General features: G+C 34.5%; 1 protein-coding gene across 7 annotated transcripts in view; it reads left to right on the forward strand.

Annotated features, from left to right (window-relative positions):
* Nucleotides 1-13,439, forward strand: part of BPTF (bromodomain PHD finger transcription factor) — a 182,810-nt gene that overhangs the window by 95,798 nt on the left and 73,573 nt on the right. For all 7 annotated transcript variants that reach the window (XM_056817277.1, XM_007482780.2, XM_056817276.1 and 4 more), the window contains one exon: nt 11,684-11,869. In XM_056817277.1, coding sequence (XP_056673255.1) covers nt 11,684-11,869 — 186 coding nt within the window. The remainder of the gene's footprint in view (nt 1-11,683; nt 11,870-13,439) is intronic.

The following is a 13,439-nucleotide window of genomic DNA, read 5'->3' on the forward strand; positions in this document are numbered from 1 at the left end:
TAGTAAAAAAAAAGAGAAGTTTCACAAGAAGCTGCTCAATTTAAACAAGCTAAATATTCTAGATGTTTATGTTCACAAAATACAAGCAGGAAGCATATAGCCAAAAAAAATTTCACAAAAAACAATACACAAAATAAGCCAAGGGCCCATATAAAATATTCTTAAAAGACAAAAAACAAAACTATTTTTTATCTATCATTTATTTGTTTATTTTTAGGGTTCTTTTCCTATTAAATATTTAATTCCAAATTCTCCTTTTCTACCCTCTCCACCAGCCACTAAGAAGGCTGAAGGGAAGGAGAGAATGTGGAAGTAAATATTTTTTAAGAAGCAAGAAAAATAGAGAAAGTTATACTTCAGTTTGTACTCAGAGTTCACCAGTTCTCTCTCTAGAGGTGAATGGCAAGTTTTTCATTATGAGTCCTTTGGAATTGTCTTGGATCATTTTATTGATCAGAATAGCCAAATCTTTCACAATTGATCACTATTACAACATTGTTGTTACTGTACTCATTTATTTCTTGGTTCTTCTTATTTCACTTTGCATCAGTTCAGATAGGTTTTGTTACATTTTCAAAATTACCTCCTTCATCATCTCCCACAGCACAGTAATATTCTATCTGAACCATATGCCACAATTTGTGCATTTCCAATTGATTATCATCCCCTTGTTTTCCAGTTTTGTTACCACAAAAAGAGGTGCTATAAATATTTTTGTACATAATATTTCCTTTTTCTTTGATCTCTTTGGAATATAGCCCTAGTAGTGTTAGTAGTGAGTCAAAGATCACAGTTTTATATCTCTTTGGATCTGCTTCCAAATTGTTCTCCATAATGGTTGGTCCAGTTCACTACTCCATTAGGGTGCCTATTTTTACCTCAACATTTTTACCTCCAACATTTGTCATTTATGATAGATATGAGGTGCTACCTCAGTTATTTTTATTTGCTTTTCTCTAATCATTAGTGATTTAAGACACTTTTTCATATGACTACAGATAACTTTGATTTTTTTCTTCTGAAAAGTGCCAATTTATATCCTTTGATCATTTATCAGAGAATTGTTTTTATTTTATAAGTTTTGTAAAGATCTATACTTGGCATATATTTAAGAAATGAGATCTTTATCAGAGAGACTTTATAGACTTTTTGTTTTTTATAATTTTTTTATGTTTAAATTTTTATTTTAGTAACAAATTTCCACATCCAAATCATATGATCCAGACTGTCTCCCTCCCTTCTTCCGTTCCCTCTCCTGGAGCTGGGAAGCAGTTTGATCTGGGTTATTATACATGTATTATCAAGAAAAAAATATTTCTATATTATTCATTTTGGTAAATGAATAATTTTATTAAACCAAAACATATGACCAAATGATATATCTTGTGCTTTCATCTGCATTCAAGACATTCTATAAACATTTTTATTACTTCTTTGTCTAGAGTGCCTTTTAATAAAATGTAGTAATCCCTGATTATCTCTTGTAATTAGGTTTATTTTTACTTTTATTTTATCTGATATGTGATTGCTACCTCCTATGTTGTTTTTTTTTTTAGTTCAGCTGAAACAACAGATTCTGCTCCAACCCTTTATTTTAACTCTTTTGTGTGTGTCTTGATGTTTCATGTCTCTTGTAAACAACATATTATTGAATTCTGGATTCTAATTCTGCTAACTGCTTCCATTTTATAGATGAGCTCATCCCATTCACATTCACAGTATGATTACTATGTTTCACTTCATCCCCTTTTCTTCTGTTTCTTCTGATACTTTTCTTTTTATCCTCTCCCCAGTAATCCTGTTTTGCTTAACCCTGTCTTCCTTAATCTGTCATCCCTTTTATCAGTCTCCTCTCCTTTCTCTGATTCTTCCCTTACCCTACTGTTTCTCTATTGGGTAAATTACATTTCTGAGAGATGGGATAGGGGAAGGCGGGAGAAGAATATCTTTCCTCTTTGAACCAATTCCAGTGAGAGTTTCAAGTATTGCCCACCACCCCTCCATTTTTCTCTTCCACTGTTAAAAGTTTTCCTTGAGTGCCTCTTTTATGTGAGAAAATTTCCCCCATTCTGTCTCTTCCTGCTGCTCCTTCTAATGCATCCTTCTTGTTTACCCTTTCATTTTTTTGGAGATCATTCCAACATAATCAACTCACATCCAAGTCCTCATTCTGTGTAAACTCCTTTTAACTACCTTAATAAGAGTGAACAGTCTTCTTATTGTCCTTCTTACTCAGAGAAGACCAAAATGACATCATTCCTAATGTCTTTTGTCTTGCACATAAATTGGACTTTGGTGAAGCAGAGTTGCACAAAAGTGTAGGCCTCATTCTGTCTTCAAGAGACATCCAAGTCTCATGGCAGGACAAAAGTCAAGACGTCTGATGTTGGCCCAGGATAGAGGGAATGACCTTAACTTCTTCACTGTCTAACCAAGCTCTAAGTGCTCCATGGGTCCTTGTTAGCTATTGAAACAAATTGTTCCCATTTGCCCCTTCTGCTTGGCAAAGTCTACATGTGTCTGGAATAGATTACCCCACCCCACCCCCCATTCATTGAAGTTTGAGTTTGAAGCCTGTTGGTTATGGTTGACCTTGTTTAACTCACTTGCCAAAGTGACTTACCAAGGTGTGGCTGTTATGCATTCTGTATCTTCTTGGAGCCACAGGTGAGCCCTCACATCAGAGGTGCTAGTCTTCCCCAAATAACCTGGAAAGTTCTTAGGAGTTACATATATTATCTTCCCATGTAGGAAGATAATAGCTTAACTATATTGAAACCTTTATAATTACTCTTTCATGATTCCCTGTGAAAGGACTTTTTGAGTTGCATTTGTGGTAAGAATAACAAGGAATGAATAAGCCCATTGAATGGAGGTAGATGGGCCACTATTTTAAAAACTGAAAGAATAGACCTATTCAGCTTCTTCTTTGCTTCCATTTTTTTCCTCAAAGAGAATAAACTTTAGGCTTAAAAAAGTTAGAAAAAATGTTTAAAAGGAAATTGAAACCCAAGATAAATGAGAAAACAGTAAGAATATCTTAAGTGTTATGAGTTTTACACTTGGCCACAATGAATTACATTCCAGGGTTCCAAAAGAACTTGGTGTTGTAAACATTAAATAAATTTTTATAGTTTTTGAGGAAACTGGAGAGATGCCAGAAGGTTGGAAAAAAGCAAATAACTGCATTTTTCAAAAAGTTGGAAAGATATGTTCTAAAAAATATACAGTAGTTAGCTTGATCTCTAGAAACATTCTATAAGAAGTTATTTAAGTATTGTCATATTGTCTTATGAACACTTAAGGAAGCGTCAACCTCTTGAAACCATCATGACTTCCTATCAGGAATGTCATGCCAAAGTAACCTCATAAAGTAGAAAAAATCAGCTATTCAAATACAGAATGAGGAAAATATGGTTAGGAAACCGTTCATATGAAAAAAAGCTTTTTTTTTTTTTAACTGACTTCATAATACCAGGTATGTAGGACAGCCATTGTAAATGCACAGAAATGAGAGATAAAATTCCCTGCTAACTGGGGGACATTTGTAGGCTGATTTGACTGGATGTAGAATGTGTGAAGAGCAATAATAGATAAGTCTAGATAGATATGTAGAAGTCTTTATATGCCATATTAAACAAGAGTATAACATTGGAGGAAGAATTAAAAATAAGGATTGGAGAGAGGAGAGGCTAGAAAAGAAGCAAAGCCAAAGTTAGGTTGTTACACTGAGATTTGGAAATTGATAATGGTAATATCTAATATTATGCAATAAAGATTGCAAAGAACTTTATATATTGTCTCCTTAGCTCCACTCAGCAACCCAAAGGGTAGGTACTATAGGTACCACCAGCTATATTTTACAGATGAAGAAACTGAGACTTATAAAGATAAGTCTATGGTCACTCAGATAATAGAAGTTCAAATCTTTTTTATTGGGATCAGAAATCCTATTGCAGGGGGTTGAGAGGTGAAGGATTGGGGAAGAAATGTAGGAAATGTATACAAATAGCTTTTTCTCAGAATTTGGCTATTAAAAAGAAAAGAGATGGGATGAAAGTTTGAGGGGGATCTCAAGGGCAAATGCAGGTTTACATATAGGAGAGACCTGGACATGTTTCTAAGCAATTAAACACTTTCTGTATATTATACTAGATACTTACAAAGATCAAAATTTGTAAGGAACTTGAAAGAAAGAATTCAAAAAAAGAATTCACAAAATTTAGCAATCATGACTTTTAAGGGAAATAGAGGTTGGAATATGATATTCCAGAAGGCAACCAAATATTTCTACCAAAATAACTAGCAAAACTGAGTATAACCCTACAAGGAAAAAATGATTACATACATTTAAATGTAAATTTGTGTTTAGAGTGTACTATGAAAGAGTAATCATAAGGGTCTCAATAAAGTTAAATTATTACCTTCCTCCATGAACTAAGGACTTTACTGGGGTATACAGGGTATTCAGGGAAGACTAGTACTCTAGTGTTAGGGCTCACCTGTGCCTCTAATGTAATCATTTTAAAATTTAAATGTAATTTACATTTTACATTTAAATGTAAAAATGATTAAATATAATGTAATCAAGGACTTCTAAGCCTTGCTAATGAAAAAATCAGAAGTTTGTATAAATTCTGAAGTCTAAACACAGAAGTCAAAAGAGAAACATAAAATGGTCATTATGAACTACCATAAAGGGACTAAGCAAAGATAAATTGTTTAAAAAGAAAAATAGGAAGAGAGAAGAGGAAAATACTAGGAGGGAAGGAAAAGGTAGGTTAGGGAAAATTATCTCCTAAGCTCTAGCTGCTGCTAGTTTCTGACCTTGCTCCTCTCTCAGTATGCTGCCTAGAACCTGTTACTATCCTTTACCTCAAAACTCCTCCTCTAGGTACAAGCCTTCTCCTTAGTACATCCTGGATGTATAACCCAAAACTGCCTAATAGGGAACGAATTGTCACTTGACAATTGTTTTAAACTTTACATTGAGCTCATAGGTTTGAGATCTCCTCTTTTCCTTGAAGCCTCTCTCTGTGCCATTCTGCTCCACAAGGCAAACTCCTGGCTGATTCCTGTCCCCAGTATTCACAGACTTCTTTTTCTTTCTTTCTAAACCACACTGTTCTAGAAAAATGATTCATTGTGGGTCAGCTAGGTGGTTCAGTAACTTAGAGAGTTGTGACCCTAGGTAAGTCACTTATCCCTAATTTGCCTTGGAACCAATACTCAGTATTGATTCTAAGACAGAAGGTATGGGTTTGGAAAACAAAAAGGGAAAATGATTTGCTGTAGTTTTTCTTGGATTCTCAATCAGAATTTGATTTGGTGCGTTTTCTGGATTTGTTTCAAGTAGTTTGGAAAGAGAGTTTCCTATACTTTTCTCTGCTGCTCCTCTATCTTGGTTCTACCTCCAATGCCTTACATTCTCTTGGGGGAACCCTACACATAAAAAGAAGCTCATAAGCAAGAGGATAGAGAGAAGTATGATAGAGAAAGAGCAGTCTAGATAGTGCTCTCTAAACAAACAGAGAAGTTTGTAAAATGAGTGTATAGTGTGAAATATGAGTGTTTGTTTTTTTCTTTTTTAAAAAACATATTGAATTGTGATGTCTACTGGACTTCCAGTTCCAATTATAAATTTAGAATTGGTGTATTCAAATTAAGAGTTCAGGAGAGAAACCAGAGCTGAATATGCACATCTTAGAATCATCTGCATAAAGATAATTAAACCCATGGAAGCTTATCAATATATTCACCAAAAGAAAGATTTTGGAGCAGAAATTCTTAGTCTTTTTCATGTCATTGACCTGTTTAGCATTTTGGCAAAGCCTATGGACCTCTTCTTAGAATGACTTTCATTTGTAATCCCATGTATTTTATTTTATGCATTTAAAAATACTATGAAGAGGTCCATTGGCTTTGCCAAAATGCCAAACAGGTCAATCTTTGAAACATAGTTATTATCTCTACACCCCCACCCCACCCCACCCCACCCCCGCTCCTACCCTCACCCCTCATCTCTTTTAGTCACCCTAGGTTAAGAATCCCTGTTCTAAAGAAAAGAGAAAGGAGGAGGAGGAGGAAAGAGAGTGACAAGAGAATGAATATCAATTCAGTGCCTGAGTGATTGGACAGGGTTGAGTGTCTTTTGTTAATGACTGGATATATGTTTCAGAGGGCAAAATGAAAGAGAAGTCAAAGAAAGAGATGGACTAGGGAAAGGAATGATCAACACTGAATGGTGGTGAGAGAATAGACAGTGGTTATAGAGGAAAAGGATCTTAGCCATAACACTGAAACACAGGGCTATGGGAATATAGAAAGTGGGATCTCTTAGCCATAAATTGGGAAGAGTACCAGGTGACAGGGAGGCCCCAATCTTCAGGGTCTTGTGATGATGGCTTACTTTTTCTCCAAACTGCAGTAGGAGTGGTGGGAGATAGGAGTGTAGCCAGCTAGGTACATTGATTTAAGTATATAGGACATTAAAGATTTGATCATACTCTCAGAGATATAACCAAAGTAAGATGACACCAATTCCTTAGCCTTATACCAAGATGATGGGGATTTGGCACACCCAGAATACACAAGAGCATATACTTGACTCCTTGTTTATATTTGGCATGGTGTCTAGGTCCTGGTCTTGATCACATGAGCCCTGGTGTCTATGTCAGTTCATTAAAAACTATGTTGGGGTTGTGGTGTGTCATTTCCCTTCCTGCCTCCTTCCCACTCCCACCCCCGCCCCAGTGAAGAAGGTTGTGCTTCCACACAGCACCATGTTCTGAGTGGAGGAGGCCTCCATATCCACTGGAAGGTGCCAGTGTTAGAGCCCAATACTGTCCCAAACTGGATCCGTTGATAGGGTAGAAAACCAAGATGTCATTGGTTGCTCTCATCTGCCAGTCTACTCTGTTTTTTTACAAAGAGGTTTTTTTTTTTGTTGTTTGTTTTTTTGTTTTCACATAGTAATGCCCATGACAAACTACTGCTATGTCCTTGTCCCCCTTGGTGCTCCTGTGACTTTTTCTTAAGTTCTTAGGGTTAATTAATTGATATTGAAATTATTTTTTTAAAGAATGCACACTGTGTCTGTGCTCTATCTTAATTATTCTCTATTCCAGAATTTCTACCTTAATGCATTTCCTGTAATCTGTTTACATCTTGATTCTTAGCATACTATATTCTGCCTTTTTTGGACAGTAGAAGAAAGTGGAATTAGAAAAGGGAAAAATACTATCCATGTTTAGTTCTTTTTCTCATCTATCCTCAGTCTTTTGTATTATAAATAACTTTTTAACCAAATTTGAATGTGATAGTATTTTTTAATTACCTTTAGGTTAAATGGGCCCAAGAAGACCCATTCTAAGGGACATACATTTCTTTCTAAGAAGTTTATGTAGTTTTTGCATAGATGCAGCAAGAAGATCTACCAGAATCTAAATTTGAAGACTAAGAATCTTAGAGGCATTTTTATAGCACCAAGAATCTTGGGTGTGTTCAATGTAGAATAGTTTTGGCAATGCTTATTGGTAGAAATATCACCTGATAAGAAGTGGTTCCAAAACTCAATGTTTTAGATCATTCAGGCACTTCCAAAAACCCTGTACTTGTCATATACTTTTTCTGATACACCTTTTAATGATATCATTAATTCAGAAATAGTTGAGAAGTAAGATTTTTTTCCCATACCTTTAAAAATACTATTAAAATTTTATAACAAGTTATTGTCCTAAAGAAAGAATTGGAAATTGTGGTCTAAGAAGAAAAAAAGATTTCAGACTACCAAATGATCATTAGATACAATTCTTGAAAGATAGGTTTTAAAGATGAATATCATAGTGAATTTTGGGGGGAAAGTTGGCATATAATATTTTGATTATTAATTCTCTGATGCCCAGTACTTAAATTTTGCTTTTCTTACCTTCAAACTCAGAATGTTTTTGACTTATGTTACAAAATGAGGAACAAAACTCCACATAGGAACTAATCTGAATGATATTGATTTTATAGGGGATGTGATTTCATGAATATGGGGAGTCCCATTTTGTCAATATTTGTTGGCACCTTTTCTATCATGTATATTCTTTGTTTCCCAAAGCACAGAGAGATTAATTGACTTAGCCCAAATCACATAGCCAATAAGCATCAGAAGTAAGCCTTCCTAACCAGCTCTCTTGCCACTATGCCATGACTGCCCCTTAGATTTTATAGTAGTGAAAAACTTAAACTTTAAGCTCTATTATTATTCTATTAATACTGGATTTTAGACCAAAAACTTTTTTCTGTTAATTTATATTTAAGCATACTAACAAAAACTTTATTTTGCTTAATTTCCCAGAAAATCTGAAAATGAACAATTTCTCCTGGTATCACTTATATACTAAAGTTTGTAAATTTTCTTAATTCATTTAGAGATTGAAAGTACTGATGAAGCATAATAAAACTGACCTAATTTCCCCTAAATATTAGATGTTCATAAAATACCTTCTGGACACTAAAAATTTTTTTTCTAAGTCTATAAAAGCAAAATATAAGAACATATAAATAGAAATTCTCAGCTTTAAATCCTTTATGTAGGAAAGAAAATGGAATTTTGAAAAATGTTTAAGTAAGTTGAGCATATCATAAGGGCTTTAAGATTTGTAAAACACTTTGCATATCTTACTTCATTTGAATTTTGTCACAGCCCTGTCAGATGAATACTGTAGTCATTATTGTCCTACTTTCCAGACAGAGAAACAGATTCATAGGTTAAGTGACTTACCTATAATCACAAAGAGTTGTCAGAGATGGAATTTGAACCTAATTCTTAGTGTCCTATGACCTTAAGTCATAGATTTCATGTTGGAAGGTCATTTAGTTTAGCCTGATTATTTTGCAGATAAAAACTGATGTGATTTACTTTAAGTAATATAGTTAATGCAAAGATTTGAACCCAAATTCTCTTGATTCCAAATATAACATCCTTTGTAACCTCACATTTATTGTTCTTTCTATGACACCAAATTGTTTCTCCCGGTGAGGCACATAAGGACTTCAATGACAGTACATTTAACAACTTTCAGTTATTTTCAGTCACATCCAATTCTCATTAACTCATTGGGGGGGGGGGGGGGTTGGGTTAAGATACTAGTATAGTTTGCCATTTCTTTCTCCAACACATTTTACTGAGGAAATTAAGGCAACCAAGATTAAACGACTTGTCCAGGGTCACACAGCTATTAAATGTCTGATGCCAGATTTGAAGACAAGAAGATGAACCTTCCTGATTCCAGGGCTTTTGTTCTCTCTAGCCACTGTGCCACCTAGCTGTCCACATTTAACAATACTATTGGGTTTTTATAACATCACTCTACTGGTTCTTCTTTTGCTTCTCTGATCATGTCTCAATCCCCTTTGCTGGCTCATCATCCACTTTGGTTGTTTCCCAAAATTCTGTCCTGGGCTTTCTCTTCTCCCTTAATATTCTCTTTCTGGGTAACCTCATCACCTCCTATGGTTTCAACTGTCATCTCTAGGGCAGTGACTCTCAGATCTACATATCAAATTCCAAACTCCCTTGCTTTTCATGAAATCCTACATCACCAATAGGTAAATTAGACATTTCAAACTGGACTCAGCATGCCTAAAACTGAACCTATTATCTTTCACCCTAAACTCTCTCGTTTTCCCCGTTTCCATCAAAAATCACCACCATCTTTCCATGTTCCAGGTTTGTAACTCGAGCATTTTTCTGCATTGCTCACTCTCCTCATGTATCCAGTCAGTTGATAAATCTTGTCATTAACATCTACCTTATAATTTCTTGCCTTGATTATTGCAATAGCCTCCTAATTGTTCTCCCAACCTCAAATCTCTCCATTCCAGCCTGACTGCCAGACCTCTGCTGAACAGATTTTCCTTTAAGTATGCATCTGGACCATGTGACTCCTATATCACACCAAATCCAGTGATTTCCTGTTGTAATTAGGATAAAACAAACTCTATGGTTTAACTTCTAAAGCTCTATACACACTGACCTTGGTGATCTTTGCACATTCTGTGATCTAGCCAAATAGGCTTCTCTCTGTCCTTCAAATGATACTCCATCTGCTGTCTCCAAGCCTTTGCTCTGGTTGTTCCACATAACTAGGATGTGTGCCCTCCTTACTGAAGATTTAAAGTCATCCTCTTCTTTTAAGAAACAACTCAAGCACTGTCCACTACATGGAGCCTTTCCTGACTCCACCCAACCCCCTAAGTGCTAGTAATCTCTTCCCCAAACTGCCTTGTTTTAAATAATTTGTATCAATAAACATATGCCTGTATTATATATTATTTATATTAATTATATATCTATACAAAATGTACATATACACACACATAGATAAAACTCTTATTTCTCCCATTAGAGTGGAAGCTCATTTTGAGTAGGAATTATTTCATTCTTTATACTTGTATTCCAGTACCTAGTGTGATGCCTAGCATATAGTAAAAACTTAGTAAATGCTTGAGTGATTAATGCAAGTTAGCTTCTTCCCTGCAGCTTAGAGTCAGTATAGTCGGTAAGTTACCTAAAGCACTGAGAGATAAAAGGAATTTGACCAGTCATCCAGCCAGTATTTATCAAAAGCAGAATTTTAACTAACTGATTCCAGGCCCTTTCTCTGTTCACTATGCCCTCTACTAGTAATAACTATATGCTAATAATGTAGTTTTAGGTGAGAAACTATACTTGGAAATAAAAGAATGCCTATAATCCTGAATTAAATGCAGATAGAAAAAAAATTGGAGAGAGTTGGCCTCAGACTCAAAAGATCGGAATTCAAATATTTTGTCTCTTGACCACATTGTGACTATGAGACATTGAATAAGTCACTTAATCCTTCAGTGCCTCAAACACCTTTTTAAGACTTTAGATTACTGAAAAAGGAGTTGATCTTCATTGGGAAAGAACTCTACCTACACTAGTGGAATTATCTGTCTGATGCAAAAACAACTTCTTTGCCCTTATATGCCCTAAAAGAGCAGACTAGCAAAATTTTGAAAAGTTAGAATAATTCTTTAGCATTTAATAGATTTAAGAACCCAATGCATTTTACATACTATGTGGCATAAATATCTTTTTTTTATTTATTTCAAAATGAATGGTGGATGTTCTGTTTTCTATTGCTGAATAATAAAATGATAATTTTTTAAATCATGGAATTTAAATCAGTGATGCTAATTTAAACTATCTTTTTTACTTGTGGAAGTTTTACTAACAAGCTACAAACTAACAGAGTGTCTCATAATGTCCTGAAAGCTGTTAGTATAATCTCACCAAAAAAAAGCCAGCATGTAATTATTGTTATATTGGCTCAAAATTAATTCTCTAGGCATTTATTCACTTTTGCTTCTCTGAATGTTGATTGTGTTTTTATAAATAATTTTGTATAAATGAATGTGTCTATCTTTTACATTCATACTGCATGTTCCTGTTCACTTATGAAAAAAAAATTTACAGTGAACTAATCTTGTACGGTTAGAAGTTCTAGGCAAATATTTTTAAGTTATCATTCATCATATGCTACATTTATGCACATTTAATCATCTTTTCTTTATCTCTTTGTAGTGGGAACTCTGAAAAAAAGTTGAGTATCTTGAGTGTTGTTTTTAATATATTCCACAATCTGAAGATTATTTTTTCTATTTTTAGAAGAATCTACCAAGTTGAATGATGGCAATAATACTGCTACAGTGCCCAACCCGCCTTACCCTGAAAATAGCAACAGTAGTAGTGAATTAAATTCTTCTCAGAGTGAATCTTTTACTAAAACATCTGAAGATCCTGAAAATGGAGAAAGAGAGTCTCATACACCTTTATCTGTTCAAGAAGAAATAGGTAAGATTATATTAACACATTCTAAACTTTTAGATTCAACAAAACAGACTTTGGGTGAGATTATACTCCATTTTTCTAGGTAAATTATTCTTGTCTGTAAACTTATATTCCTTACCTTTTGAATTGTCATAGTACAAGATCTCTTTTCCTTTGTAGTCAAAGCTGCTAGATCATATATGAACCCATTGACTATAGTGTTTTGATATTTGAATTCTTTCTGCTTCTAATATTTTTTCTTGGACTTAGAATCCCCAAATTTTATGTGTAATTTTTCAAAAAAAAATTTTTTTCCCAGGAGGTAACTGGTGGATTCTTTCTATTTCTCCCTTGTCCTCTGATTCTGAAAGATCTTAGGACTTTTCTTTCGTGATTTTTAAAAATGTATTTAGGCTAATTTTTTGGTAATGGATTTAAGTTAGTTCAATGATTCTGAAGTTTTCTCTCCTTTATTTTCTAGGTCAGTTGTTTTTGATATGAGATACCTTTTTTTTTGCCTTGACTTTGTCTTACTATTTATAATTGTTATGGAATTATTAACTTGTATTTGCTATATTCTGATTTTGAAAGAATCTCCTGCTTAGATAAGGTTTTGTACTTCTTGTTCCTAGCTATTAATTTTCTTGCCAGTTCTTTCATAGCTCTTATTTCTTTTCCAGTTCTTTCTTCAGGTACTATCATTTTTCTAATTTTTCCCTTTAATAATTTCATTTAATTTAGAATTATTTTTAGCACAAAAAAATTTCCTACTTTATATCTTCTAGAAATTCTAATTGAACTTTTTCCCAAGCTTTGTTTTATTTTGAAGCTTTGCTTGTAAATGTTTTAAAATCATTCTCTTCTTGTATCTTGAGCATCTTCGTCATCATGACATCTGTTTTTGTTCACCTTTTCCCCTTTTTTCTTTACTCAGTCTTCTAGCCTTTCTTCCAAATTGGAATATTATGTTAAACCATGTTCTGCTTGCTTCTGAAGGGAATGGCTAGTCTATACTTTTTCCATGTGCTCTTTGGTCCTACTGCTGGGGTTGTTGTTGTTTTTGTCTTTTTTGAGAGAGGATGGGGCAGGGTTTGAGTGTTTTGTTTTTTCAAGGATCTCAAGGACAACTTAAGTTCAAAGACATGCAACTTACTGTGTTCCCAGAGTGGTCTGACCTGGGGCAAAGAATGAGTACTGCTCTCCTTTCCTGATCTCTGACTAGACTTTGTTTCTGAGCAACACAACTGTGGTCATTCCCCTAGTTGGAACTCCCTTAGGTTGCTGCTGGACTCATTATCAGATTCAGAGTGACTTAACTACAGGGTTCACTTTGGTCTGAATTTCTTGACTTAGTTATTCTGGCATAGGCTTCAGATTGAACTGGATCGGATATCCTCTTCTTCTTAGGGTAAGAACCACATAGTTACTGTTGGCTTTTTGAACTTTGGGCTTTTTTGCTCAAGGTACAGGCTAAGGCCTGCCATCTCTCCCTGCCCTGGTCCTTAACCCCTAGTTTCAGATCTCCTCAGTCTAACCTATTTACCTTGAAATATTTTATTTAATTAATTAATTGGTGGTATTTTTTCAGTGGTTA

This window comes from Monodelphis domestica, chromosome 2 (genome assembly GCF_027887165.1).
Source record: "Monodelphis domestica isolate mMonDom1 chromosome 2, mMonDom1.pri, whole genome shotgun sequence".
Lineage (NCBI taxonomy): Eukaryota > Metazoa > Chordata > Mammalia > Didelphimorphia > Didelphidae > Monodelphis > Monodelphis domestica.